At 39.2% G+C, this 27,758-nt stretch overlaps 6 protein-coding genes, 1 long non-coding RNA gene and 2 other non-coding genes across 16 annotated transcripts; 7 read left to right on the top strand and 2 right to left on the bottom strand.

Annotated features, from left to right (window-relative positions):
- The first annotated feature begins 77 nt into the window (after positions 1 to 77).
- LOC133731330 (large ribosomal subunit protein P2-like) lies at positions 78 to 401 on the top strand. Its single transcript, XM_062158727.1, has one exon. The coding sequence runs from the start codon at positions 78 to 80 to the stop codon at positions 399 to 401; it is 324 nt and encodes a 107-aa protein (XP_062014711.1).
- A 1,363-nt stretch (positions 402 to 1,764) lies between these two features.
- Positions 1,765 to 5,063, top strand: LOC133729477 (UBP1-associated protein 2C-like). 2 transcript variants are annotated; one of them, XM_062157015.1, is made up of 2 exons: positions 1,765 to 2,913; positions 3,947 to 5,063. In XM_062157015.1, the coding sequence occupies exon 1, from the start codon at positions 1,845 to 1,847 to the stop codon at positions 2,910 to 2,912; it is 1,068 nt and encodes a 355-aa protein (XP_062012999.1). In that variant the 5' UTR covers positions 1,765 to 1,844; the 3' UTR covers position 2,913; positions 3,947 to 5,063. The 2 variants fall into 2 exon arrangements, with proteins under 2 accessions (XP_062012999.1, XP_062013001.1); XM_062157017.1 differs by having other exon boundaries at positions 3,906 to 5,063.
- On the top strand, positions 3,314 to 3,415 carry LOC133734943 (small nucleolar RNA snoR103). Its single transcript, XR_009858688.1, has one exon. It is a non-coding gene; the product is annotated as a small nucleolar RNA snoR103 (small nucleolar RNA).
- Positions 3,507 to 3,693, top strand: LOC133734965 (small nucleolar RNA snoR143). Its single transcript, XR_009858709.1, has one exon. It is a non-coding gene; the product is annotated as a small nucleolar RNA snoR143 (small nucleolar RNA).
- A 982-nt stretch (positions 5,064 to 6,045) lies between the features above and the next one.
- Positions 6,046 to 7,182, bottom strand: LOC133729478 (uncharacterized). The gene is made up of 2 exons (XR_009856380.1): positions 6,684 to 7,182; positions 6,046 to 6,310 (listed from the first exon to the last, which is right to left on the bottom strand). It is a non-coding gene; the product is annotated as an uncharacterized LOC133729478 (long non-coding RNA).
- Positions 7,183 to 7,513: 331 nt separating this feature from the next.
- Positions 7,514 to 9,431, top strand: LOC133729476 (plant-specific TFIIB-related protein PTF2). The gene has a single exon (XM_062157014.1). It carries the CDS (start codon positions 7,613 to 7,615, stop codon positions 9,167 to 9,169), a length of 1,557 nt encoding a protein of 518 aa, XP_062012998.1. The 5' UTR covers positions 7,514 to 7,612; the 3' UTR covers positions 9,170 to 9,431.
- A 1,213-nt stretch (positions 9,432 to 10,644) lies between these two features.
- On the bottom strand, positions 10,645 to 11,055 carry LOC133731329 (uncharacterized). Its single transcript, XM_062158726.1, has one exon. It carries the CDS (start codon positions 11,053 to 11,055, stop codon positions 10,645 to 10,647), a length of 411 nt encoding a protein of 136 aa, XP_062014710.1.
- Positions 11,056 to 19,754: 8,699 nt separating this feature from the next.
- On the top strand, positions 19,755 to 21,296 carry LOC133733187 (heavy metal-associated isoprenylated plant protein 29-like). Its single transcript, XM_062160811.1, has 3 exons — positions 19,755 to 19,895; positions 20,096 to 20,171; positions 20,559 to 21,296. The coding sequence occupies exons 1-3, from the start codon at positions 19,890 to 19,892 to the stop codon at positions 20,975 to 20,977; spliced, it is 501 nt and encodes a 166-aa protein (XP_062016795.1). The 5' UTR covers positions 19,755 to 19,889; the 3' UTR covers positions 20,978 to 21,296.
- Positions 21,297 to 22,409: 1,113 nt separating this feature from the next.
- On the top strand, positions 22,410 to 27,198 carry LOC133729473 (putative lipase YDL109C). Of its 7 annotated transcripts, none has more exons than XM_062157011.1 (12): positions 22,410 to 22,795; positions 22,899 to 23,043; positions 23,350 to 23,417; positions 23,724 to 23,794; positions 23,920 to 24,162; positions 24,621 to 24,784; positions 24,870 to 24,925; positions 25,038 to 25,090; positions 25,285 to 25,453; positions 25,556 to 25,653; positions 25,737 to 25,847; positions 26,653 to 27,198. In XM_062157011.1, exons 1-11 carry the CDS (start codon positions 22,627 to 22,629, stop codon positions 25,836 to 25,838), a joined length of 1,338 nt encoding a protein of 445 aa, XP_062012995.1. In that variant the 5' UTR covers positions 22,410 to 22,626; the 3' UTR covers positions 25,839 to 25,847; positions 26,653 to 27,198. The 7 variants fall into 7 exon arrangements, with proteins under 7 accessions (XP_062012995.1, XP_062012993.1, XP_062012992.1 ...); XM_062157009.1 differs by having other exon boundaries at positions 25,737 to 25,851; XM_062157008.1 differs by lacking the exon at positions 26,653 to 27,198 and adding an exon at positions 25,954 to 26,545.
- Positions 27,199 to 27,758: the final 560 nt, after the last annotated feature.

Raw genomic sequence — 27,758 nt, 5'->3', positions numbered from 1 at the left:
TATATAAAGCACGTCTGCTTAGTTTGTAATTCACAATTTAAGTACTCCATAAACCAAATAACCAAAAGTTAGACAAGATGAAGGTGATTGCTGCTTACATGCTCGCTCGATTGGGAGGGAACACCAATCCTTCTGCCAATGATCTGAAGAAACTTATCGAATCAGTTGGAGCTGAGGTTGATGGAGACAGAATCGAATTGTTCTTGTCCCAAGTCAATGGAAAAAATATCACCGAGCTAGTTGCATCCGGTAAAGAGAAGTTGGCATCTGTGCCTTCTGGCGGTGACGCTAGTGCTGCAGCTCCTCCTGCTATTGCTGAGGAGACAAAGGAAGAGAAGGTTGAAGAAGAGGAGGACGACTTTGATGAACCTCTTTTCGGTCTCTTTGGCCCCGACAACTAAAACATATTTGCTTTCTTAGTTTTGTTATTCCTTTATGTTTCAAAATTTGGGATAGTGCTAGCACATCTCCTTCGTTTGTAGTTCAAGTATTCAATAAATCAAAGGAAAAACCAAAGATTATAGAAATCTCTGTTGTACTTCTCTTGTTTTTCTAGTGCTACACAAAATCTGTTGGTTATCTCTGTTATATAACCTTGTTATAGTATTAAGTTTTCTCTTTTGGTTTGTTTAGATTTGATTATTTATTAGAAGGGTGAGTAGGAATTTGGTTCGGGTCCTTGATCAGAAAAAGCTTCTTGAGGGGCGAATGCTGAATGGTTATGGTGACTATGATTGCAGACAATGAGTCTTTGCATTGAGCTTCACTTCATCTGCTTCTCTAGTTTTTCTTTGTTTCGTGATATAAATGTAGAATTTATTCGAATCGTATGCTTTTGCGTCTACTCTTTGCTGTAATAGATACAAAGATAGATGGAGAATTCATACATTTAGGTAAGCTTCTTAGTGATAATAGTTTCAAATTGATTCGTTTTGATAATCTAGTTTTGCTCAAATTAAAACAAAACGTTAATTTCAGTTGGAGAAATTTTTCTAAATAGTCAATCAGATTTGGAACTCAAACTTTCTCACTTTAAACCTCACAGTCTGTCTCCATTCATAGAATTAGTGCCCTATATATGTATAGTTTCGAGTAGTTTTAATGTTAAAATCATAAAATTTTTCAAACATGATGTTCGTCCACTGTATATCGATCAACATAGCGATACACTAAGTAAACTAGCTCCATATATTGATAGACTAGTTTAGGACTCTACTCTATTTTTGTATTAAACTAAGTCTACCTCTGAATTGAACTAAGCCTACTTAATGTATCGTAGAGACATACAACTTCCATATGAACACAAACACAATGATATGGATGGCTTTGTGAGGTTTGTGATAGGGGCAAGCCGATAGAGAATAGAGAACAATTCTAAGAGAGAAAATTTGCTCGTCCGGCTGCGCCTCCATGCCTGCATTAGCCTTTGGTCCATCCGATGGGTGATGAGTGTGGCCGAACGGGACAATGTCACCCCTTCTCTTGTATTCTGCAGTTTCATTAATGGTTATGGCTTGAAGGCTGCCATACTAGCCTTTGAATCCAAAAAAAAACACACACTTTCTTTGTGATTCCTTCGTTTTGCTTTTGCTTGGGCTGAAGACCACATGTAACCAAAAAAAGAAGAAGAAGATCCAAATATTGGGCCCAATGAACTGATTGAGGTACTGTCCGGTGGGCTCTCTCAATTAGACCCAAAGGCCCACTAGTCCTTTACCATCCCACACCTATAAATAAAAGTGTGGTGCAATCCATACACTAACCCTAATACACAAACTCGTCTAAGTCGACAGTCCTCCCCAAAATCCCAAACCTCTTCTTCTTCACACAACCAAAAACCAACCATGGACTTCACAAAGAAGCGGAAGACGGACGAGAACGGCGACGTTTCGACGGCCCCGCCTTCCCAATTCACAACCCTAACCCCCGACGACTTCCGCAAACTCCTCCAGCCCATGTCCCACGACCACCTCGTCGAAATCCTCGAAAACGCCGTCGTTCGCCACCCCGACGTCCTCGAATCCCTCCGCCACGTCACCAACCGTGACCTCACCCTCCGCAAGCTCTTCGTCCGCGGCCTCGGCGCCGACACCACCACCGATTCGCTCCGCTCCGTCTTCTCCGCCTTCGGTGACCTCGACGAAGCCATCGTCATCTTCGACAAGGCCACCGGAAAATCCAAGGGCTACGGATTCGTCACCTTCAAGCACGCCGACGAAGCCCTAATTGCGCTCAAGGAACCGAGCAAGAAGATCGACGGCAGAATCACCGTCACGCAGTACGCCGCCGCCGGACATTCGGCGCCGTTCAGTAGCAGCAACGGCGGCGCCGATGTCTCGGCGAGGAAGATTTACGTCGGGACGGTGCCGTTTGATATCTCCTCCGAGAGATTGTTGTCTGCGTTTTCGGCTTTCGGAGAGATTGAAGAAGGTCCCCTAGGGTTTGATAAGGCCACCGGAAAATCAAAGGGCTTTGCTTTCTTCGTGTACAAGACCGAGGAAGGTGCCAGGGCCGCTCTCATTGAGCCTTTGAAAAACATTGATGGTCATCATGTGACTTGCAAATTAGCTGTGGATAACAAGAAGGGTAAAAACGGTGGCGCTCAAGGACCCCCGGGTGATAATTCAGGCGTCCCTCCTCCGCAGCAAATGCAGCCGGGCATGTTTAGGCCACAGCCTCAGCCGGGGCAGTACCCGGGTTATCCTGGTGGGCATGAGCCAGTGGTTCCTAGGTATAATACTAGTTTCAGTCAGTATGGGGTGCCCCCACAGTTGCCTCCAAATTCGGTAGGAATGCCTCATGGAGTCTATCCAGACAGTTCGCGCTATGGGGTTCCTCCACCACAGCATCATCAGGCTCCCTCAATGCCAAGAGGACCACCTGGAGGAATGTATCCGCCACCTTACTACTGAGGTAATCTTTCTTTTCTGTTTCCACACCTTTTTTTTTTTTTCCAATCATAGATAGATAGTTTACCTTCATTAGTTTAACTTGTCAATTGTGGTACTAGAAGGTGTCACAAATTTAGTGTTGTAAAGTGCCAAGCTTGAATAGAAAAGTTCTTATAATTGTGTTTTCTTGCTTTTTGTTGTTTCTTTCACTACCAAGTCAAGTTCATCATCCTTGTTTTATGTGTTTTTTTTTCTGAAGTAGTCAAGTTCATCATCCTTGTGTAGTTGCTTTGTTTTATGTGTTTTTTCTGAAGTTTAGAAGACTACACTTGGTATGTTTGGTTAGCGAAAAAAATTTGGGCTTTTTGCTCTCTTCTTTTTATCAATATGTGACTCCAACATGTCCTAATTCTTGGTGGGACAGTTAGTAAGTGTACCTGCTGTAAATATGGACGAACAGTTATATGTAGGCTTTAGGTGGGCAATCAATGAATAGATTTCTCATAAAGGACCTACAGACATTGTATCACCCCCATATATTCAATTTTTAAAGTCAAGTTGTGTGCTATTTGCTTATATATAGTGGTATTAGGTGCTGTCTCTCTTTTCATTTTTATGCACTTGTCGTGTTTGTTTAGAGGAAATGATTCTGTTTTTGCTTTCTCTTAAATACAACAGTGCTTACATAGAATGCCTGGTTTACACCTCTGTGAATTAGGCAGCGGCCAGACAACCGTAGGGATGGGTATCCACAGACGGCGGTGTATTTTTCCGTTCTGTCTACTGATTCCATCTCACATTTTTTTTTTATTTGAAAAAGTTTCATCAATGTATTTTGAAAAGCGTGTGAAGTTTTTAAATCATGAGTTTTGTTAGTTAGTAAGATCACTGCTTTACAAGGTGTTTGCAGTATTTGAGTTGGCAGATGCACTATCTACTTTTCCTTTTTGTTTTTCTTTCTTTTTTCCCTCTCTTCGTTTCAATCTTACAAGTTTTCTCTTTTGGTTTGTTTAGATTTGATTACTTGTTTGAACGGTGATGGGTATTTGGTTCAGGTCCTTGAGAAGCTTCTTGGGCGCAAATGCTTTAAATGGTTATGGTGATTTCATGATTGCAGACAATGAATCTTTGGATTGATTATATGGACTGCTGTGATTCTGTTGCTGCTTCACTTCATCTGCTTCTCTAGTTGTGCTTTGTTTTGTGATCTATTTTGATCTAAATGTAGAACTTATTCGAAAGGATAGTATGATTTTTGTGATACATGGTTTACTGGAGTAGGGATTTTATTATTTTTATATTTTCTTAGTAGATGACAATACTTCCCCTATTTTGTGTAATTGGTTATTGCATTATTATTAATTTTATTTCTTATGTTTTTAAATGTGATACATGGTTATTTGATGTGTTTCTTCAAGAGGCTTCATAGTTTGTACCTTTTTATCTAGATGATACATATATTATACATAAATAAATTATTATACACACAAACATATACATATAGTCCACAGGGGTTCTATTTTCAATGCCCCTCCATTGCCCTAGAAGTTGGACTGCTTGTACTCATGGCAGAAAAGCATCCATATGAGTTCACATTCACTTCTGCTACTAGTTACCACCTAAGTACATAGATTGAATCTTCACATTGTTAATTGTTTCTTATATGGTCCATTTGCTTCGATTTTAGATGGTTGTATAATTGAACATAGAGTTATCCTTCAATAGAACTCTGATTTTTGTAACTAGAAAGATGTGAAAGTATTACATGCTATGCTTGTGGTTTCTGTTGGCTTTTGTGCATATATCATGACTCAGGCTGCTAACTAATGGTTTTTGAGTTGCCTTCTCTGTTCTTTATGGCTTCATCTTGGTGGAATCGCACCAAGCATCGGCCCTCCTGAAGCTTGGATCCCAGTTTGGTGTGCCAAATATTCTGTGGTGGAGAGAAGCCTCGAGTTGTAATTGTGATCTTCCTAATATTGTCTTGTATCTGTATGGCTGACTGTCAGGTTGAGTAGTGCTAACCTACAGTTCCTGGATTTTTCTGCTCCTTGATAACGTTGCTAGATATGACTTCACTAGAGCAACTGTTAGCCTGTAGAGTTGTTCGATGTCAGTTTAACCCACAGAAAAAAAGTGTCAATGAAATCAGATGTATTAAGTTATTTGTTATACAGCTATCTCTCCTTTTTTTTTTTTTTTTTTTTCTCAATTTCTCTTTTATGATAGTTTTTAATTCAACATATCCATCATAATCGCAAGCGCCCTTACAGCTTGATAATCTTACTTTGACGAAGAGTTCTGTTTTCTATTTTTGGGCAAATGAGAGTTTATGTTGAACAACACATCCACCTCCTCCATGTCAAATAATGCCAGCTTCACATTAACCTTGTGCAGTTGATCACATTATCATTTGTACAGCAAAATCGCGTCATTCTATAAATCACAGAAACAAACTGAATCATGATCAAATTGCGCAATGTATGGAGAACAAAAACAATCTTCACTTAGTAATCAAGAAATTTGTAATCACTCACGTAGCTTGTAATCAAGAAATTTGTCATTACTCTTTCAATTGTCACGAGCATAACTAGGGCTGGGCACGGGCCGGGACGGGCCGGTTATTGAGTGATACCGAACCCGGTACCGGAAATTTTTTTCGGGACGGGACGGGACGGGATTACGGTTTTTTGAAGTTAGTACCGAAGGTACCGAAACCGACCGGGATCGGGCCCAATTCGGGATACCCGAAAAGTTTTTTTTTTTTTTTTTTTTTTTTTTTTTTTTTTCACACTTGACTACTTGAGTACTTTAACAGCTATCCAAAATTTCCAGATTTCAATCATTATAGGATGCAGCTGTCCTCTTAGCACTGCAACTTATAAATCTACACAATCAATTTTGCCTTAAACCAAATCAAACAATGTAAAAATGTAAAATACTAAAATGAATTGAAGAATTCTTGAAAAGAAGAAATGAACTAGTGAAGATGGACAATAATACAATATGTGCAAAACTGCAAATTGCAGATTATGAATTCAAAGTGCAGTAATGCAGATTATGAGTTTATGACATGGCTGTAATGCAGTAATGCAAATTGCAGATTATGACAGGAAAGCCTTCCAATGTGCAACACAGCAAATAGCCAATTCAATTGACCAACAATAAGTTCAATAAATGAATAAACACAGAAACCAATTCATGAATTCAACAATAAGTCCAGTAGGTCTTATAAAGTCCATTACATGATAAAAAGTTAAAAACTAGTTAACTACAAGTCTTGAAGTATTAAACACATTTCAAAAAGCCTTCATCACTTCATCACACTCAGTCTCACAACCTCATAAACTCATTAGTCAACATTTACCACTGCAGCCCTTCCCTTCCCCTTTGCTTTCGGGATTGTTGAACGTGTAAATCTGACATAGAATCAAATTGTTATATCAAATCTGGATCAGGATAATGTCATATCAGATGCAATTTAATATTTCAAACCAACAATATTTTCAATTCTACAAACTGCATATATCCTCCCAAGCCATAGATACAGATGAACTGAAACCCAATTAATCTAGCAATCCAAAAACCCAATTATGTGAGAGAGAGGACCCAAATCCAGTAAAACTAGCAGCGATAGTGTGAAAACGAATTGAAATTAACAGTAGTAATGGACCAGAACAGCACATAAAACTGAAATTACCGAAGAAGAGAAGGAAATTATACGTGCGAGAAAAACCCTAGAACTCATAGAGAAGCGATAGTAAGGGAGGAGAAATGGATGAGAGAGAATACCTGAAGGAGGTACGGCGGTCGGAGGCGGTGGTAGGGGCGGAGGTGTTGGCAGGTCTTCGGTGGTAGAGGCGGCGGTTCGTAGAATCGTCGTGATCACTGGCTCAGTGCGTACAGCCGAACCAACGGAGAACAGAGGAAAGAGAAGGAAAATCTTATTCCTGCTCGGGAACCAGGCAACCAGCTAGACGTCGCTGGGCTGAAGGAGGCGAAGTCGCTGCTCGAGTGCTGCCGAACATAAATCTATCTGGAGACTGGAGAGAACCAGAGTGGAGAAGAGGTGAATTGGGGATCGGATGCAGATCTGCCATCTGCTTAGGGACTTAGGTGAGTTAGGTCAAAATGTTTTGATCAGGTGTGTCATTCCTTTGTGTTCCCACATTAAATTACCCAATCAAAACCAACCAAATAATATAAAAAATTAAAGATTTAATTTAATTAATTCAAACGGGACGGGACGGGATCAATCGGTTTCTACTAAGCTAGTACCGGTACCGGGCCCGTTTCCACGGGACGGGCCCAAATAGTAAATTTCAGATTTTGATCCCGGCCCGTACCGGCAAATTTCGGGACGGTTTCGGAACGGGACCGGGACTTCGGTTTTGGGTGCCCAGCCCTAAGCATAACATCTCGTGATCTCACAAAAGAGAAAGAGAACAGGAAATGTTTTTTTTTTTTTTTTTCTCTTTCTCTTTCTCTTTTGTGAGATCACGAGATAAAAAAGTGGGTGTTTTTTTATCTGAGGACATTTCCTGAAGGAGTTATATAAATCATAAATAGGACCGCCGCCCCTTTGCCCTTTCCTATTGGAATTAGGTTACGAACGGGTGTAAATACCAAAAAGCCCAAACCTTTAAATTCTCAAAAACCCAAATCACAATCACCACCGCCAAATCCCTAAACTCAATTTCCGCCTCAGATCTCCTACCACCATGCCCATCTGCGTCTCCTGCAATTCCAACTCCTTCACCTCCGACGACGTCTCCGGCCGCCTCTACTGCTCCAACTGCGGCCACCTCCAAGACTTCGACAACTTCGTCGACGTCTACGGCGGCGTCTCCGGCCCCACCGGCACCTTCATCCGCCTCGGCACCTCCGGCCAGGGCACCGACTACCACTACCGCGAAACCAAGATCTACGAGGCCAAGAACCTCATCGATGACGTCACTCTCCGCCTCAACCTCTCGCCGTCCCGCGCCGACGAGATCAAGGCCATGATCGCCAAGATCACCGAAGGTGAGTTCGGCCAAGGTAACTGGTTCAATGTCTTGATCGGTGCTTGTGCTTATGTTGCTATGAGGAGGGATAGCAAGTCCATGCCGATCGCCGAGGTCGCGTCGACGATCGGCTGCGACGATTACGAGCTTGGTAGGATGATTATGCGTGTTGTTGATTTTCTCGAGTTGAAAAAACCTGATTTCCCTGAGTTTGATATTGTGAGATTGTATGAGAGGACGTTACAGAATTGGAGGAGGTTCGGGAGTTTGGGAGGGAGTGTGAGGGAGAGGATGAAGAAGCAGGGGATTTTTTTGATACAGTGTGCTATTAAGTGGTTCTTGACCACTGGCCGCCGGCCGCTTCCGATGGTGGTGGCGATTTTGGTTCTGGTGGCGGAGTTGAATGGAGTCGGGGGTGTTAGTATTCAGGATTGTGCTAGGGAAGTCAATGCTGTTGTTAATACTTGTAGGTTGAGGTATAGGGAGCTTTTAGAGGCGCTTGTGAAGGCTGCACAGGTGTTGCCTTGGGGGAAGGATGTTACGGTTAAAAATGTTCTCAGGCATGCGCCGACGGTGATTCAGTATATGGAGAAGAAGTCTATGTCGGAGCCTAGAGGGAAGAAGGATTCCGAGGGTGGTGTTGGGATTGATTTGAGAGATGTGGTCAGTGAGTGTTTGGGGAGGAATTGCGATGCAGATGAGGCTGCAGCAGAAGTTGAAAAGTTGAAGAAGGTTTCAGATGATTCTCAGCGGATGGATAAGATGAAGCTTTCGCATGAATGCTTAGCCATGGTTTACTCAAAATTTTTAGATGAGATGGAGAGTTTTAAGTCCTCTGGTGGGTTTGGAGCAGTTCATGAAAGAGAAGAGAGGCAGTATTTTGATCCCCATGATTGCACTGAGTGGTGGAATGGGAAGTCACAATTAAGCAAGAAGCTTCTGCTTAAGAATATTTTGGAGAAAGACGTAGGGTTGGATCCTATGCCGCCATCTTATGTTAAGGGTCTCAAGGCCCGTAAGAGGAGGAGAGAAAGGATAAATGCTGCCAAACAGCGAATTCATAAGATTATGCATCCATCAAATGCTCATTCAGATGCTTGCATTTCTGAAGATGTACAGACTGGAAGAAAAAGAAAGAGAAGGCATACTCTTGATTGGGAAGATTTAATTATTGAAACCCTCCTCCTTCATCAAGTAAAAGAAGAGGAGATTGAGAAGGGGTGGTATAATAGCTTATTAGATTTACATGTATTTAACTCTGGACTTGTGTAAGGCTCCTGGTATGGTCAAACTGAAAATGGTGCAATATGCTTCCATGCCTCGGCAACTGCATGATCGAAGAGTATTTTTGTCTGATGCTGTTAAAATTTGTCACACATCACTTGTTCTTACAATGTTTTTGAAACTTGAGAATTGCAGTGTAACACATACTTGGCCTCGTAATGAGGCACCATTCTTTTGTCTCAAAAGTTATTTATCGAGAAAGGAATTCATTTGTCTCCATAGTCACCTATTAATAATTGAAATTCTTGTGTCTCAGATGTTTATCTGTCCTATACATAGATGTTGTTTTTCTATGTTTCCTGGTTTTATTCATTGCTTTTATTTTGTGGGGGATTCGGTCATGAAGGACTCAAATAAGATTGGTCTAAATAGACCAAAATGTTTAATTAGTCATTCATATACATTGCAACATTCCGGCTGATCGAATGTTTTCATTGGAACATTTTTACTCCCTTCCCTCTTGTTTTTGTGGCATGTGTACATGAAATTAGTTTCTCTTTGTATGATGTACGATGTACGGAAGTGTTTCTATGACTAAGCAAAGCTCATTTGTTTCTGTGTTTCCTCTGTCAGCTCAGAAGGCTAAAGATGGTCGAACGAAACCACAGAATGCATTGCAAGTCCACCTGCTTTAATCAGGCCTCTTACTTAAGTAAGCTTCAATATGCTTTAACACTTCAGCAGACGCAGTAAAATTCATTTCTCTTCCTCTGCTTCCTTTCTGTGGCTAATATTCTATGATTTGATCTGGTTGTTATGATTCAGTTGATGATCGACATTCCTTTATTTGCATACATTCTAGTGATTGTGAAGTCACTTTGAGGTGTTTGTCAATGTGGTGGAACATTGCGCAGTAAATGATACATTTTTTTTTTTAACTGCAACTGCTGGATTTTTGCCCTTTTGCTTGCAATATGAAACTTATGTAGTGATTAGATCTAAATCAGAACTGATGCCCCAAGTTGAAGCAGTTTTCAGACTTTTTGGAAACTCTTTTCTCGACATTTGAGTTTTGGGAAGACATAATTGTTCGTTATTTGTGGCCTGTGTCCCAACTGACCATTACGTGAATCCTATATTTTCATGAACTTTTCATTTGCTAGATTATTGTGGGAATAATAATAAGTAAGATTTGGATACCTTGGTAGATATCTTGTGATTAGATGGGCTATCTGTTTTTATGAATCTTACAATATCAAGGAAGGATTTGGGAAATTATAATTATGCATGCATGTTGCAATCACATTTGGCATCAAATCCACTTCATTGGTATATATCATTAACTGCATTTTTATTTTTCTAGTAGGATACCACAATCAGAAACCTTACCATGACAAAGCCATACGAAACAGAAGGGAAAAAGAAAAGACAAAATAGGCTTCCCTAAATAGGGAAATTGAAATCTTAAACTGATGAAATGTAGGCTGCTACTGGACCTTGGCTTGCTTGGTGATCAACACGCATCACTGACCAGCAGCAAATGCCTCAGCTGGAAAAGTTTTGGTGATGCCAGCAAGGCTCTTGAAGTGAATCTTTCCAGTGGGTTGCTCATCAGCAATGATTTCACTGACTGGAGGCCACAACATGAGCTCCTTGGCCTTCACTCCCTTGAGCTTCTTAATCCTCTTCTTTTCAACATATCCTTTAATTTCTGTGTCGTAACTCACAAGCTTACTGATGATCTTGAAGCTGTGCTCAACCTTCTTCTTCTGGACGATCCACATGTAGCCAGTGCTCCTCACGAAACCGACTTCAATCACATCAGCGAGGGGCAAAAGTCCGAGTGGAAGCTCAAACTCTTGGAGAAGTGCAGTTGCCAATGCCAGTCCCTCTTCGTGGCCCTTCTTGACGATTCCTCCTTCCTTCTCTGCCATGTCTGATATCTTTGTTTTCCTTGAAGCTGTAAGTAAAGAAGTGAAGTTGTATTGTAGGTACTTCTGGGTTGACGGGTCAATTTATACAAACTCCACTACATGCCTTAGACAAGTAGAATGGAGAAACCAATGGTATCGACGTTGTACTAATCTCCAGTGTTACCCTTTACTTCTCCGGCCTTGTCTTCATTTGTACGTCTTGAGTGGATTGTTTTGGCACCATTATTTTATAATTCACTGAAAAAGTTACTCGAGCTACTATGCATGTTGTGGTCTTCACCCCATTTTGCTGCTTTTGTTGGGTTCCATTTCTAACAGACAATGTTGCATTCTGATAATGGGTTGTGTTAGTTTGGAATATTTTGAGAGAGGTCATATTTTTCTATTGAATCTGCATTGTGTTAAGGATTACACTCTTGTAACTCAATTTTTATACCGACCTAAACTAGGAGAGCACCAATGACCACTATACTTCTCTTTAATAAAAGAACAACTCAATTTTTATTAGCTAGAGACTGAAAATTTTGAGAAAACGGCTTTAGGGAAATAGCTAAGGCTGAAACTTAAAAAAAAGTATATCCTAAACTCTGGATGAATGGAAATCTTAAATAGAATTGCAATGGAAAGTGTGAGGTGAATGGAAATGTCGATGGAAGTGAGGCTAAGTGCATGGAAAAATGTTGTTCGCCATAGAATGATGTCCCAATTCCTTTGGAATCAAATCCAAAACTTTGTTCCAAAAACAAAATGTTTGTCAAAACTCATGATTTCTCACTTAAAAGTTAAAACTATGGCACACGTTTTTTTGTCAAAATCAGATGCTTCTATTTTCTCACCAAAATCTTCACACTCTTAAATCATGCTTTTGAAGTGATTGTTAAAGTGACAAAACTTGAAAATCTTGACCCAATCTTTTTTTTATGATTTTTCAAAGTGCACAAATTAGAAAAATTGTAAAAATAAAACTACTCAGAATAGGAAAATTCTACAATGTGTTAACGTATGACATGCATACAATTGCCTTAAAAGTGGTAAAATGAGTCCTCAAAATAGTAATATTAGTCTTCAAAGTGGTAACATGAGTCCTTAAAGTGGTAAATTTTCTTAGTTACCACATTAGTCCTCAAAATAGTAATATTAGTCCTCAAAGTGGTAACATGAGTCCTTAAAGTGGTAAATTTTCTTAATTTATCATATGAGTCCTCAAAATAGTAATATTAGTCCTCAAAGTGGTAACATGAGTCCTTAAAGTGATAAAAATAGTTGATGTATGAGAAATGTTAACATACCATAGTTTTACCCCTCAGAATATTTACGTTTTGTCACTTGTAGCAAATTCTAAAAATCATATTTTACCAATAGTGGGTTTATGGCACAAGAAAATTTCAAGAACACAAGAGTTGACATGGTTTGACATGCTACCAATGCCCCATAGTAATTTCAAACGTGCCAATAATGTTAAGCCCCTTCGTTCTTAAAATTTTCTTACACCCTAATTTCAACACTGGTGGAACATGATTCTTAGAATGTGCTACTCTTGAAAGAATTTTTGTCTCATTAGTTTTCTACAATTTTCCCAATTCGATAATCGAGAAATTTCGTAAAAAAATATATGTTCTAGATTTTGTTGTTCCGCAAGTTCAGACACATTATAAAATTATACTCTACAAATGATGAGCTTATGGCAGAAGAAAAATATTGTAGTTGACAATGTGACATGCTACAGTGCCCTCACATCACGTTCATACGTGTCAAACCATGTCAAGAGTAGGACCACTTTTTATTCAAATGTGTTGTACCATAATCTCATCATGAGTATAGAATTGAAAATTTCCAATTGGAAAAAAAAATCGGAAGGTGTTCTAATTTTTCCAATTTTTAGCACTTTGGTATCCTAGTGATTAACATTACTTTATCTTTCAAATTTAGCTATTCCTTGCTACACATTATTGTATTAATATTTCAGATCTTTGACGTCTCAAACAAAGTAGAGATTCCATCTAGTAGATATTTGGTGGATGTTTTCAACAACATTATTCTTGACTGATGATTGAAGCTGTACGTTAAAAGAATGGCAGGGTTACATTTACCTATCTAGCAGAAAGAGTTTCGAAGACGTCATAAAAAAAGCTCTGTGAAGGAAGTTAGGCAATATTTCAGTGAGCAACATCTGGAGAATCACCAAGCAACGAAACTAATCCTGCAACTAGAAGAAGAAACAAACTAGGTATGAGCACTATCTGTTAACATTCGTTTTGTATTGTTCTGGAGGAATTTTGAAGACATGGTTAAAACTCACTTGCATTGTTTAAAATAAGTTGTACTCATAAGTCTTAACAAACAATTGTCGAGGAACACTTGTAAAAGGCATGTGAAAAATACAATTCTGATGGTATAATGCACTACAAGAACTATAGAAAACATGCTCTATGCAGGGGAAAAAAAATTTCTGTAAGAACCAAATTCAAAATTTGTTGTCAAAAAAATAAAATTATCCAAAACCATTCACCCAAAATTGTGTACTATAGCACAAATTCTTTTTAGTCAAAATTGGACGTTCTTATTCTGGCTAGAATCTTTCCACCCTCAAATCATGTTTTCTAAGCAACTGTCAAAGTCTGGAAACTCAAAAAATTTCAAACCGTTTTTTTTTTTTTTAAATTTCCGAAGTAAAAAATTAGAAAAATAAAACCAGGTGAAATTTTTGCGTTCTGTCGCTGCAACTTCTAAGAATCTTGTTTTACCCATGACGGGCTTATGACATAAGAGAATTTCAAGATTGGACATGTTTTGACATGCTATTGATGCCCTAATGCGCTAACCATGTCAAGCTTCTTTGTTCTTTGAATTTTCCTATACCATAATCATACCATTAGTGAACATGATTTTTAGAATGCGCTCCTCTTGAAAGAATAAAAAAAAACTCGATCCATTCATTTTTCCCAATCTTCCCAAATCAATAGAGAAAATTTATTAAGTATTGGGATACTCATAAGTATAATAGAAGTGAGCAGATTTGGAGTCTCACAGCTCCCAAAATTTCGGAGCTCAATATTCCGAAACTTAGGGTTTTGTGCAGCAGGGCGGAGGAGTCGGTTCGATCCTGCCTGCCAGAGGACGTCTTACAGCGTCGTTTCTCTTCGGGTACGTGGACAGCGGCTGGGATTTCGATCCGGTGCTAGGTTTGAAGGCACGGGCGACGTTTGGTCGTGCTTTGTGACGTTGATTGTCATCGGAGGGCATCGAATTGCAGGAGGGCGGTGAGTAGCGTCGGCCTGGTTTCTGTGGAGGTGTGAAGCGCTTGTCGGGGCTTCACCGACGGCTTCGTGCTTAGGATCTTGTCTTCTTCTTTCGATTGCAGGTGGTCTCAGTTAGATCCAAGGAGGTTTTTATCAGGTTATCTTGATGGGGGAAGATCGTGGTCGACCACCGGAGCGGTGATGGGCGGAGGCTGCATCTTCTGAAAGGTCAGAGCCGGTCGATCTGGGGGTGGAAGGCGAAGGGTTTGGGTAGTGGGCTGTTTGGGCCTCTACCGATCTGGGCTGCAGGTGCAGGCTGGTGACCTGGGCCTATTTGGCTCAGTTCCTCTTCCTCCAACACTTGGGTCAGGCTTGGTTTTGGGATTTCTGGGAGGTGGCCTATCCTGCTCGTTATCATGTAATGTTCCTCGAATGTTGCTGTGGCTGGGCTGAGTGTTGCGACGTACACCAATAGGGTCTTAGGCGTCAAGATGTTCAGACCAGTGGTTCGGTCCTAGGGCAGTATAGGGTTAGAGAGTTTTTTTCAATTCTGTATTTTGTTTTCAGCAATTCCTTTAGGATTTTAGTCTTTTTTGGAGTTTATGTTTTGGATTGTAGTACTCTACTAAGCTTGCATTGTAATATGAGGGGTGCTTGTACCCTTCATGCTTGACCGAGTGAGGTCGTCATGATTTCGATCAATGGATTAGTCTTCCATTGCCCTAAAAAAAAAAAACTAGAGAAAATTTATTAAAAAATATGGTTGAGATTTTGGTGTTCCACGAGTTCAGGAAGACAGATCTGAAAAATCTAGAATAGTTTATTTTTTATTGATTTTCCAGAATTTAAGCACTTTGGAGAAAAAAAAAATTTCTAAACTTTTTTTCTCATGCTAGATTATATTTTTAATAGATTTTTCTTGTAATAAATCACAATTTAATTATACCAAACATTGAATAATTTTATATGTCATATATGTAAGTTAGATATTAAAAAGAGTTGCCAGGCTCTCGAGCTCCAAAAAACTCGGCCGGCTTGGGTCTAGGGTTTGCGACTTCCTCCTAGTCCGGCGGCGCTCATGGTCGGCGTCGGTCCTCCTCGTCGTTAATGAGTTGTTGTCGGACGGGTGTTCGATCATTATTGGCCTGAAAGTCTTGTGGGATGTGGTTTTGGCTTGCGATCTGGCTCGATGGTCTGACGATGAGCACCGGATTAAATCTAGAGCGCGGTGGTGCAGCGCGGGTCGGCTTCGTCGGGGCACCTCTAGGATCAGCGACATGATGGCGGGGTGCTGGATCAGCTGCATCTTGGGAGGCTAGGTTCGCAGCGGCGTGGCTCAATCGAGCTTCGACGTGGGCGCAGTGGTGAGTCCGGCGTGGAATTGAGGCGGCGAGGTCGGGCTCTGGATCGGTGGCGAGGTCTGGCATTAGATTGTGGCGGAGAAGTCCGACGTTGGTTTGCAGCGGCGAAGTCTAGCGCTGGGTAGCGGCGGTCGACGACCAATGTGGCTGGAAATTGACTTTGGGCTCAGGTCAGGCCATTCTTGTTGGGCCTGAGTCGGGTCTTCTCTTGGGCTGTTGGGCTGCTAGTTTTGGGCTGGGTTTTTGATCTAGGCCCTCTTATTTAGTTTAGTCATTTTGATTAAAATAATTCCCTACTTTGTTAGGGAGCTATGCTTCTAGTTTTTTTTAGTGAGCGTCATCGAGTCTAGTTTACTCGACCTATTTACTATGTTGTAGTTAATAGTCTATATGCTTCCTTTCGAAGCATGGAACCGTCAAATGATTGGACCTAATCTATGTATCACTGTGCTACTACCACAAACTTTTTATCTACCCCTTGATAGTAGAGGGAGGATATGTAATGGCCATTTCTGGCTTTCGATGAATGATAGTCGCCCTATTTGGGTTTGTTAAAAAAAAAAAAAAACATTGAATAATTTTAGGATAAACAAATAAACTTCTGCTCCAAAAAACCCGGATTGCTCCAAGGGTCTAGGGTTTGCATCTTTCTGCATGTCCAGCGGTGCTCGAGGTCGGTAGGGAGACCTTCACCGAGAATGAGCTGCTGCCGGACGGGTGTTTGAAGGCTACTTGCTCGGGAGCTCTGAGAGAGGGGTGTTGGCTCAAGGTTTGGCTGATGGTTTTGACGGCAAGTACCAAACGACGGCTTGGACGCGGTGAGCATCTGTACACGGCAGGTCATCGACGATGGTGGGGCTTAATGGTGGATCTACACCGGATCGGGCATCGTGGGAGGCTGGTCGTGGCTTCGGCACTATGTTTTGACCGTGGCGGCACGACTTGTAGCTAGGTGACGACGGCAGCGAGGTATGTGGCGCCGCGGGTTGAGGCGTTGGGATGCAGCGGTGGGATCCGGCGAAGCTGCACCTGTGTCGTGTGCAGCCAGGGAGGCTGAGATGAAATTTGGGCTTGGGTCAAGTCATCCTTGTGGGTCACTCCTCTTTGGGCTGGGGTGTTTGCCCTAGGCCCATCCCTATATGTGCACTATAAGTATCTCTAGCGCCTCTGGAGTAGTACCAAAGGAGGGTCTCCGCTACCTCTACGTATTTAAATGTATAATGAGTAGGACTATTTGTACGTACCATTTGTGGGTACTACCGCTATATATCTTCTTGTCTGTCTATATATAGCCTTAAATGACAGCGGAATTGTATGTAACGGCTTATTATGGCTTGTGATGAATATACAATTTCCCTGATTCAAAAACATTGAATAATTTTAAGCCCATTATGTTAACCATTAAATTTTGTTTTTAATGTGATTAACAGCAACGTCTTCACCCGTTTTCAAAAAAATAAAAAAATGAATAAAAAAATAGAAGCAACGTCTCGTGCTATTTTTATAATCTAGTTCCTTATTATTAGCTAGCAATATTCTAGCATTGGTGTAATCATTTGGCATTTTTCACCGACTATATGTTGAACTCCAAAATGAAATATTTAATCTGCTCTTTGCCCTTTAATATGTTAATTAGATTTCTCTTTCACACCATTAGATCATTTTTTAGGTAGTCATCCTCAACCTAATAGGATAATTACAAGTGTACAGCTGATCATGTCCTTGTTATCATGATAATGTGGCAATTAATTAGATGAAGTAGAGATAGTAGACTGAAGTTGTGCACTGGGGGAATGCATATATAATGACAAAATTTTATGGTAGTTAACATAAGTTTTAAGTCTTTGTCCACGACGTACTTCAATCCTGAAAGTCTGGGTTGGTTTTAAAAGTCGTCTGCTGCTGAGCAAGTAGTTCTGGAATTATGTTAATTATCTCTTGCATATGAAAATTTGGGAAAATCTTTATTATCCCTATTGGATATCCTCCTTTTTTAAAGAACATTTGACTGGAAAATTGGACCTGGAAAGAAGCAACTAGGCTTACAATATTCTGGCTGCATTTTCCTGGGAAAGAACCCTAGATGGAGACCGATGGAGGTAAAGTCTTTTAGCTTTTGGAATCTGTAAGATTCCTACTACGTACACTACTGGCCTTTGATGACATTGGAGTTTACTTAACCGATGTGCACCATATGATCGAGATTGGAATTTATCATATTTACTAGTAAGTTCGAAACATGACCTGCTATTTAGAGGTACAAAAACGCTTTTATACTGAACATGCACCTTGTTCGGTTTTGTAAAGATATGATAGAGTCAATTTTCTGAGAGACTTTTCCTTATAAGTTTATTTACTAAACTAATCCGACAAATGAACTGAGGTTGTTCTTAGAGAGGAGAATGGGGAACTTATGTCCACCACCGGTTATTTCCGTCTTATGTAATATTAGTATCTTGGAATAAAAAAAATTTCATTCTCAAAAAAAAAAAAAAAAAAAAAACTAATCCGACAAATGAATAACTTATTGGAGAAAATAAATTGTTTTTTCCATGTATCAAAATTGTGATTTGTTATTAAGGAGATATATATAGTCCCTACATTTATTTTGTTTTTGCTAATAGTCCCTAGTCCCTACATGCAATTAAAGAAGCAAATTATTTCCCCTTGGCCCCTTGGACTCATATTTTATGGAGAACAAATAATTTGCACATGTATTATTACCATAACAACAAACATTGCACATGTATAATGTACAAACATGTAAGACTATAAGAGATAGTATTCACTAGCATTATTAGTATGTATGATGCATCTGTTAGAGCAAATGCACCCATGAACCAAGGGCAATTGCTGATTTGTCAACTAAATTGGTACTACCAATCCACTATTCATCCCAAATTGGCAATTGCCTCTAGCTTACACAATGCACCAATAAAAGGCAATTTGCCTGCTAATCTACTATTCACACTTTAAATTTGAATAATTCTGTAGATCAAAATAATGTTAAATTTGGTATGGAAAATTAAAGAGAGGGAATGAGTATTTATAGAATTCTTCAAAATAAATTTTAATTTTTGTTAACGTTCGAATTAATTTTTGCATTAAACAGAAGAAGAAAAAATTATCGTTGGTATTTAATTACAGCCATTGGATTGAGATCCAACGGCTATAATTTTAAACCGTTGCATGTTTGTGTGCTTGCAAAATAGAACTGTTGGAAGCTGAAATGGAGCCCACCTTGATTAGTCGGGCATTTCGTTGGGCAATAATCAGTCAGCCAATTGCCCAGGCAGCTGGTCCCCACGCTGGCCCCAGCAATCAGTCGGGCAGTATTTTGTGGGTGCATTGCCCATTTGCTACCAATTGCCCAATTGGTCCACCAATTAAACCACCGGTGCATTTGCCCTTATGCCTTATGACATAAACATATTTGTTTGGATTTACTGGAAGAATTTAAACTAAAAAAAAATCAATAATTGAACATAGTGAAGAGAAATACTACTGGGTCAATACCTAATCGGTCATTATCACAAGAATTTTAGTATGTCAACTTGCTCTTTATATAGATCCGTCATAAAACATGACTAGCTAGCTAGCTAGCTTCAAATGATGGAATACATGCACATATATAATGACTTTTCACAATGATGACCATAGTTAACAAGTTTTTATTGATGACGCGCGATGATAATAATAGCGTTCACACAATGGCTAAAACAAGCTTGAAAAAATCAATGCCGCTCACAACAAACTACATGTTGACTAATCATATATAAATGTTAGAGTGACTACATAAACACAGGAGAAAATTCATTGTTATTTCCTCCACATTTGAACCAACACGGTTATGTCTTGCTGCTTCATATCTTATTTCCTTGCACTTCAAGTTCTTAGAACTTGCTGTACACTTTCTAAACCGTAGTACTAGTAGCTCTTGCTTTTAACCAACCTGTTTCTTTCAGAGCAAGACCAAGAAAACGAAGAAAGTTAATTGTGGGGACTACTCGGTTTAGAATACTATTCTATCTTATCGATCTTGCGTAAGCAGCCATAGCCTATTTTGCCGTCATTATCTTCTTCTCTTTGCTTTAAAGAGAGAGAAACAGCTACCACTGCTTGTCTCTATAAATAGAGAGGGCTGTCTCGTTTTGTTTCTCATTCTTAGAGCCAAAGGTTCTTCAAGCAGTAGTTTTCATAAGAGATCACCAAAGCTATCCGCTTATTTCGAAACATGACGGTACGTACTTGCTTTAACCTATCTAGCTGCATTATGAAAAAGAGTGCATGCTTCTGGTTTATGCAATTGTTACTTACGGCTGAAGTTATATACCATTGTTTCTTGGTCGAAATATACGATCACTCAGCAAGCTAGAGCTTTAAAAGCAGAAATTGTACTGCATCTGAACTATTGTTTGTGTTCTGGTTAATTTTCTGCAGATTGTAGAGATGCAAGTGCACATGGACTGTTCTGGCTGTGAGAACAAGATAAAGAAAGCTCTCAAAAAGCTTAAAGGTATAACTACTTTGCAAATGCTCTTTTTGCTATTTCCCTTTTCAGATATCAGCTTTATTCCTATCGACCATATGGATCTGTGGCTCACAGTCTTAAAGTTTATAAATTTGATTGTACTTACGTATGGTTATTAATTAGCTCTATAGCTCTGGACGTTGAGATCTTTATGATATAACTAGATTCAAAGGTGTAAAAAATCCGAGGTATGGCATCCGAGTACTAAGAATCTTAACGATGGAGTAAGATTGATCAAGAGATTAATCAAAGACCAAGACCAAACTGAATGGGCGTAGACTTATGTATTAACTGACCAACAATATCTAATCAGATGGATTTAGTTAATGTGATATATCTAATATTGTTTGTATGCAACTATCGATTTTACAGGAGTAGACGATATTGACGTGGATATAAACATGCAGAAGGTGACTGTCATGGGATGGGCTAAACAAGAGAAGGTTTTAAAGGCAGTGAGGAGGACTGGAAGGACAGCTGAGCTTTGGCCTTACCCTTACAACCCTGAATATGGTCACAACCTTAATGTTCAGTACTACCAGCAGCATCAGCCCCGCGATGGCCACGAACATCACCACCACCACCACCATCATGATCATCAAAGTAAACACAAGATTACCACCTACAATTCGATTCCCAATTACTCGTCTTATTCGTACAATTACTACAAGCATGGCTACAGTGGCAAGGAGCATGGCTATTATCAGCCTCCTCCTTACTCCACCATGTTTAATGAGCAGGACACTGCTGTGTTCAGTGATGAAAACCCTCATGCCTGTTCCATTATGTGACATCATAGGTCTTATGTTACGGTAAATTTAGTAGTCTCTTTCATGATATACATGGAGCTCTTTCATGACAGAAATTCAACTTGGGACTGGTTGTCTACCTTAAATCTGCCCCTGGTTCTAGTGGTTGATTTCCCATTTAGTTTTGCTGTATATATGCAATTATTCATGCGTGTACTTCTGAGTGATTCACAAGCGTTAATTAGTGTGCGCTTCTCATAAGTCTCTCACTCTCTCCATTACTTTTGTAATAGGATGTGATCAATTATCATGTATATCAATAATGAATGAAGTGGCATGTATATATTTTTGGTTTTTCCAATTTAGTCCAGCATTTGAGTGAGTTTCTTCTGAGAATTTTTTTTTTTTTTTTTTGCCCGACTAGAAAGCAACTCACGTGATATGTACCAATACTTTTAATTTGAAGTAATCACAATATAAATTAATAGACTAAGAAACGAGACGTTTTCCTTATACAATCAATCACATTATACATTGCACGTGTAATTACAAATCCACCTTATTAAACTCGACCAACTATAATTCGATGCACTCCACCGACTAATATATCCTGTAGCTTTCTTATCCAAGCATATGAAGACAATGACAACATACTAAGCTCATAGATATTTTTTTTCTTATGTCTTTATTTTGAAGCTGATAAGAAAGAAGAGCCTTTAGGCATATTAGGCGGGCCAAAAACTTAGCCCAGCCAATAATTCTTGGGGATAAGATTGCTGTATATATGCTTTTGTAATATGTATGTAGCCGCTGACCTGCCTGTACCCAACGAACAACTACAATGATTTCTTCCCTTTGGCGCTACTTTGATTTGAACTGCTCAACCCACATGTGATGTGCTACCTTTATACACATACCATGAAAAATTAGTGAAATTCATCTCCTTTATGTCATGATCATGCGTAGTGTTGCAACATATCCAACACGAATTTAAAAACCTCGATCGAATCAAGGAGACATGCATCAATTTAATCTTATCGCTAACCTCTCCATTGAGTATTTCGCTTTGAAACAGGTATACAAACATATTTTACGAGTTAAATACACTCAAGTATAACTCAGAGTTTTATCTTTTAGTTAAGTTCGACTCGTTTCTTTCACATACAATGAACCAAATTCTTCCTTTCCTTTCTAAGCCAAAACCTCATGTCTATTTATTGGTCACCTAGAAGCCAAGTTTGGAAACCTATCTCCACAAATCATACACAAAAAGACCATCCTTTTTTTCGGCAAGTACTTCCCAAGGTTTTTTTTTTTTTTGAGAAGAAAATAGTCACCGTAATTTAGATGGATATATCAGTTCTTAGTACACGGGATAGCCATTGAGGCACGTCCTCAAATTAAACACGTAATGTAGGAACAAAATCGCGTTTTTAAATAATAAGTGCGCTGTCTGATTACATTTACGTACATGTAATTAAAAAAGGAAAGAGAGAATAGAAAATTACCTATGTGTCTGAGGAAGAAGACATTAGACATGGGCTTTGCTTATGATGATTGCTCGTCAGAAAAGCAAAGATGATAACTAAGAGTATGGCATCGATGCTGACCTTGCCTTCTTTGATTCAAACGAGAAATTAGGATCTCTCTCTATCTCTATCTTCTTCTTCTTCCACCTGCACCCTATATAAATGGCCTCCGCTCCTCTAATCCACGCGCGCTGCGGTTACTCGCCCAGATTCAGTAGCAGCAGTAATCGACGGAATGGAGGAGGAGGAGCTCTAGGTTCGTCGCCGTCGTCGTCTTCGTCTTCGTCTTCGTCTTCGTGTTGCTCTTCTTCGTATTTGGCCTTCTCTTCTGGTAAATTGAGTACGATTTTGTTAATTGCCTGAGAAATTTGCTTGATTTTAGAAATAAGGAGATTGAATTTGTTGAGGTTTTGATTTTGATTTTGAGTTTTCAGGGGCGTATAATTGCTGGAGGAACCAAGGACTCAGAGCTCACGCTATGACCAGTCAGGGGAATTTTGCTTCTTCCTCCAGAGGTGTTGCGAGTGCGGAGAAGAAGCCTGATCATCTTCTCGTACTTGTTCATGGCATATTGGCTAGGTATGTGTTCTTCCAACTCCTCAAAAGAGATTTGTAAAATTGTTATATGTTAGATAGAGGCTAATATGTGCATACCTTCGAGTGAGATGAGTCTTGTTTGTTGGAAATATATGCATATAATTGTGAAAGTGATTATCTTTGAGTCGTTTGATTTTGTTAGTCTTGGTTTAAATTTTCGGATTTATATAAGTTGAAGGATTGCATGATTGCTGTTGCTTTGGTTTTGTTTTGTTTATCCGTGATTATGCATTTCTTTGGCTTTCTCCCCTGAATTGATATCAAGTTAACTGATTCTTAGTAATGCAGCCCAAGTGATTGGACATACGTGGAAGCAGAATTACGAAAGCGTCTAGGCAGAAGCTTCTTAATCTATGGTGAATTGATCTCACTTACTTCTTCAACTATGTGGAACTTTGCTTTCAGCTTATGATAGTTTTAAATATGTAGAATTAATAAGTTAGAAGAACAGTAAGAAACAGAGTATCAGTCAAAAAAAAGGTAGTGGTGGGGTTGAGAGCTGTCAGATTAAGTAGGACAATGGGAAATCTGGACTGAAAAGCTCTTGTATCTTAGCTTATAAGATTGCTCTATAACCTTACCTGGTCTTCAAATGCATGAATTTAACATTGGCTGTTATTCTTTAATATGCTAGTTTTAACATCACGCGTACTGTATTTCAGCAAGTTCATGCAACACGTACACAAAAACTTTTGCCGGGATTGATGGAGCTGGAAAGAGACTGGCAGATGAAGTGAGTTTTGAAATCTACAAGCCACTATTTGTAAAGTTTACTCTTTGATTATAAATCATGTTACCTGTGGCTAGTTGAGAAATAATATCCGTACTTGCATAACCTTGGAATATTTTGATTAACAGGTCATGCAAGTTGTGCAAAAGACTGATAGCCTGAAGAAAATCTCATTCTTAGCCCATTCTCTAGGGGGCTTGTTTGCAAGATACGCAATATCTGTTCTTTACAGACCCACTGATATTCCCAATTCACCTCTTGTAAATTCAAAAGCAACACACTCTTTGAGACGAGGAAAGATTGCCGGTTTGGAGCCAATCAATTTTGTAACATTGGCAACCCCACATCTTGGGGTGAGGGGGAAAAAGCAGGTAATTTTATTTTATTAACTACATTTACCCTATAGTAAGATGCCATTCTGGACTCTGCTAAGGTGTATTACTTTTTTCCGAAGTCATTCTGACTTGGAACAAACACCCGTATACCTAGGGAACTTAGTAAGGGATGAGTAGATGGATTAACTTTTCTGATAAAGGATGTTAACACTGTTATTTAATTGTGCAACAATCAAGAGTTGTTGGAGGGCATCCATTAGGGGACTGTTCACAATGTTTGTCAGATATTTCACATTATCGAGAGAACAATTAAACATAGTACTGATACTGAGACTTCAAATGTAAAAAAACGAAGATAGAAATGCATTTTTAACTAAATATCTTCACTTCTGTCATGCTTTATTATGGTAGCTGTTTATGTCCTGTAACTGGGACTACTTGAACCTAACCTTCACATACTAAATTTGAATATTTTAATTGTCTTTTTTCTTCAGCTTCCATTTCTTTTAGGCGTACCATTGTTAGAAAAGCTGGCTGCGCCAATTGCTCCTATTGTTGTTGGTCGAACTGGTAGTCAGCTGTTCCTCACTGATGGTAAACCTGAAAAACCACCGCTTCTTTTGAGAATGGCATCTGATTGTGAAGATGGAAATTTTGTGTAAGTTGAGCATTTTATATTAATTACTTTAGGCATTTCTTTTTCTGGCAAAGTTATATTATGGTTCTGATGTTTCATTTTGCAGATCTGCATTGGGATCGTTTAGATCTCGGATTCTTTATGCTAATGTATCTTATGATCGTATCCTCATGTTTATCATTCATTTTGTAGCAGAATTATATGAATGCCTAAACTTTCAAATTTCAATTCATTAGTCTCTCTTTTCTATACCAGTTTCTTTAACATTATACAGATATGGTTGGTTGGCGTACATCATCCATAAGGAGAGAGACAGAAATTTTTAAGGTGATTGTTGATATAACCATAGTTTGTAACTTCTGTAAATTTGTGCTATCTATTGCCAAAACCGGTATAATTTGTTTTTGGAATCATGGCCATCATGTTTCTCAAGCTAAATATTTTAGCTTTTGATTAATTCAAATACCGAGTCTACCCTTCAATTTTATGCATCAATCTGATGATTTTAACATTATTTGCAGCCTCCTCGCCGGTCTTTGGTTGGCTACAAGCATGTTGTAGATGTAGAGTATTGTCCCCCAGTTTCCTCTGACGGCCCCCATTTTCCTCCTGAAGCAGCTAAGGCGAAGGAGGCAGCCCAAAGTAAACCCAACCAACAGAACACTTTGGAATATCATGAAATTGTTGAAGGTAAGTACATAAGTGCCAGCAGATATTCATGATATGATGACATAGATGGAATGCAATCCTTTACTTGGCATTGGGTAAAAATTTGCTTAGTATTGTGAACAGATGAAATGATACGAGGCTTACAACAGTTGGGATGGAAAAAAGTTGATGTCAGCTTTCATTCTGCACCTTGGCCATTCTTCGCCCACAACAACATTCATGTACTGTTCTGAATCAATCTTTCTTCATGGGATTTGCCTCATCTCTCCATTCTGACTAAATGGATTTCTCTTTGTAAATCCAGGTAAAAAATGAATGGCTTCACAATGCTGGTGCTGGAGTGGTTGCACACGTTGCTGACACTCTAAAGCAACAAGAATCCTCCACATTGACTGCCAGCTTATAGCTATAATCTGTATGTAAGTGCACTGATAGTGATAACATGTAGAAAAACCTGAGATTATGAGATCAATCAATGAAACGTATTGTTAGTCACTATTTTTTTTTTTGACTTTGTCAAGGGGAACCCAAAGGCTTCCTAGGCCCAAGATAAACCCCTTCGGCGCATGTGAAATGCTCCAACTGTGCATTGCAGCACAGTGCCTCGCCACTTTGACAGCTTCGGGGTTCGAACTTAGGTTGGGGAGCACACCCAACTAAGCAAGAACCACTAGGCCACTTGCAGCACGTATTGTTAGTCACTATTGTACATCCTTTTACCTACCTCATTGTTCGCTCATATAACCTTGATTTGTGGGGAAGACGTTGATAGAGTAGTCAGGTGCATGTTTGAAATGAAAGGTGTAACCACACAAAAACAGACATGCATGAGCGGGATATTCTGCACAGAAGTTATAGCAGAAAGATCAAGAACTTAAATGAATGTTGTGGGTTTCAAGTCAGTCTTATTAGTTTAGCACCAATATGTACCAATAATTTAGGTTTCATTCGTGACTGTGCTAGTGTGCTCTCCAGTTCCATACCTTAAAGTTGGAAGGGTTCCCATGTATCAGACCCATACTAGTGGATTTAATTACTCACAGAGTCAGTTGTTAATATATCATAACACATTGTAAACAAAACCAGGGGCTTATACACCGAGGACTTCCCCCATTCGTGAGCTTTGATTAAATGCATTAAGATTTTTGGTCGATTTATAGAATGAGATCATGCTATTTTTGGCATGTATTTATGAACCAAATTTCATGCATGATTTCTAGCTATCATCCTGCACCAGTGGACGGCCTAGGTGTTTCAAAGGTTGATAGTGAAGGAGTAGTTGCTGCTATTACAGATGATAATATGGTTGCCCAGCTCTATTTCTCGGTATCGCCTCCTAGGAATACTATGTAATCGAAAGAGGAGTTGGAGTTCAAATGTGAATTGGATCACAGGTTTCCTTTGGTTAATGGACAATCTGCACAGCATACCAATACCAATCCTTTGGAGACCATCGAATGCGAGGCCTATTTCTTATCATATAGTTGCAAGTATTACTTGAATCTTATCCTCGTTGTTTCTGCTTTTATTTTCATTGCTTTTATTCTTCTGGTTTTCCAGCATTTTGATGACCAGCCGGATGATGATCCCACAATTCATGACAACATTTTACTGAATCAATCCCTCCCTCGAGGGCTAGCTAGTTGTTAACAATATGAAATTTGTTTAATTGGTTGGTTATGTATTTGATCTGCTGGATGTTGGTTTTAATGAAATGAATGAGTTGGATCTGATCGACATTTTATCAAATATTGAAATCTAGAATATCTTGGGAATTTTAATTCAATTAATTCCGTTGATCATGTTGTTCTTTCCTAGATTATATAGGAAACGGGTTACCCCTCCCTGATTTGAAGAAGAATACAATCTCTTTCCACACTCGGAAGAATACGATTTGTGACTGTGATATGCCGGCCGCCAACCGAGAAGATCAAGCACATTGTAAAAGTGATTTGTGAACATGGCCTTGTTAACTATTAACTCGAAAAGTAAAGTAATAATGTTGTGCATTCACACTTCTTTTTGCAGGTATGTTAGAAAATGTATGAACATAAGTTTATTTGGACATGTTCTTTAGAAAATTCTACTGTACATACACGGTGGTCAAAAAAGTCACACATGACCACAAAACTACAGTCTCAAAAGACGTCAATACTTCAAATTGTAACATTATGTTTCAAAATTCAAACCTAATCAATTAAGAATTTAAGTATCACCGCGTGTTAAACCGTGTCAGGCGGGACATAGAATCAACATTCCTTCCAATTAGAACTAAACAAGTTGTATACGAAAGGGATTAAACGTCAAACACTAACAAAATTCTAAA

Source organism: Rosa rugosa, chromosome 2 (assembly GCF_958449725.1).
Source record: "Rosa rugosa chromosome 2, drRosRugo1.1, whole genome shotgun sequence".
Lineage (NCBI taxonomy): Eukaryota > Viridiplantae > Streptophyta > Magnoliopsida > Rosales > Rosaceae > Rosa > Rosa rugosa.
This window is presented reverse-complemented; position numbering and strand designations above follow the sequence as displayed.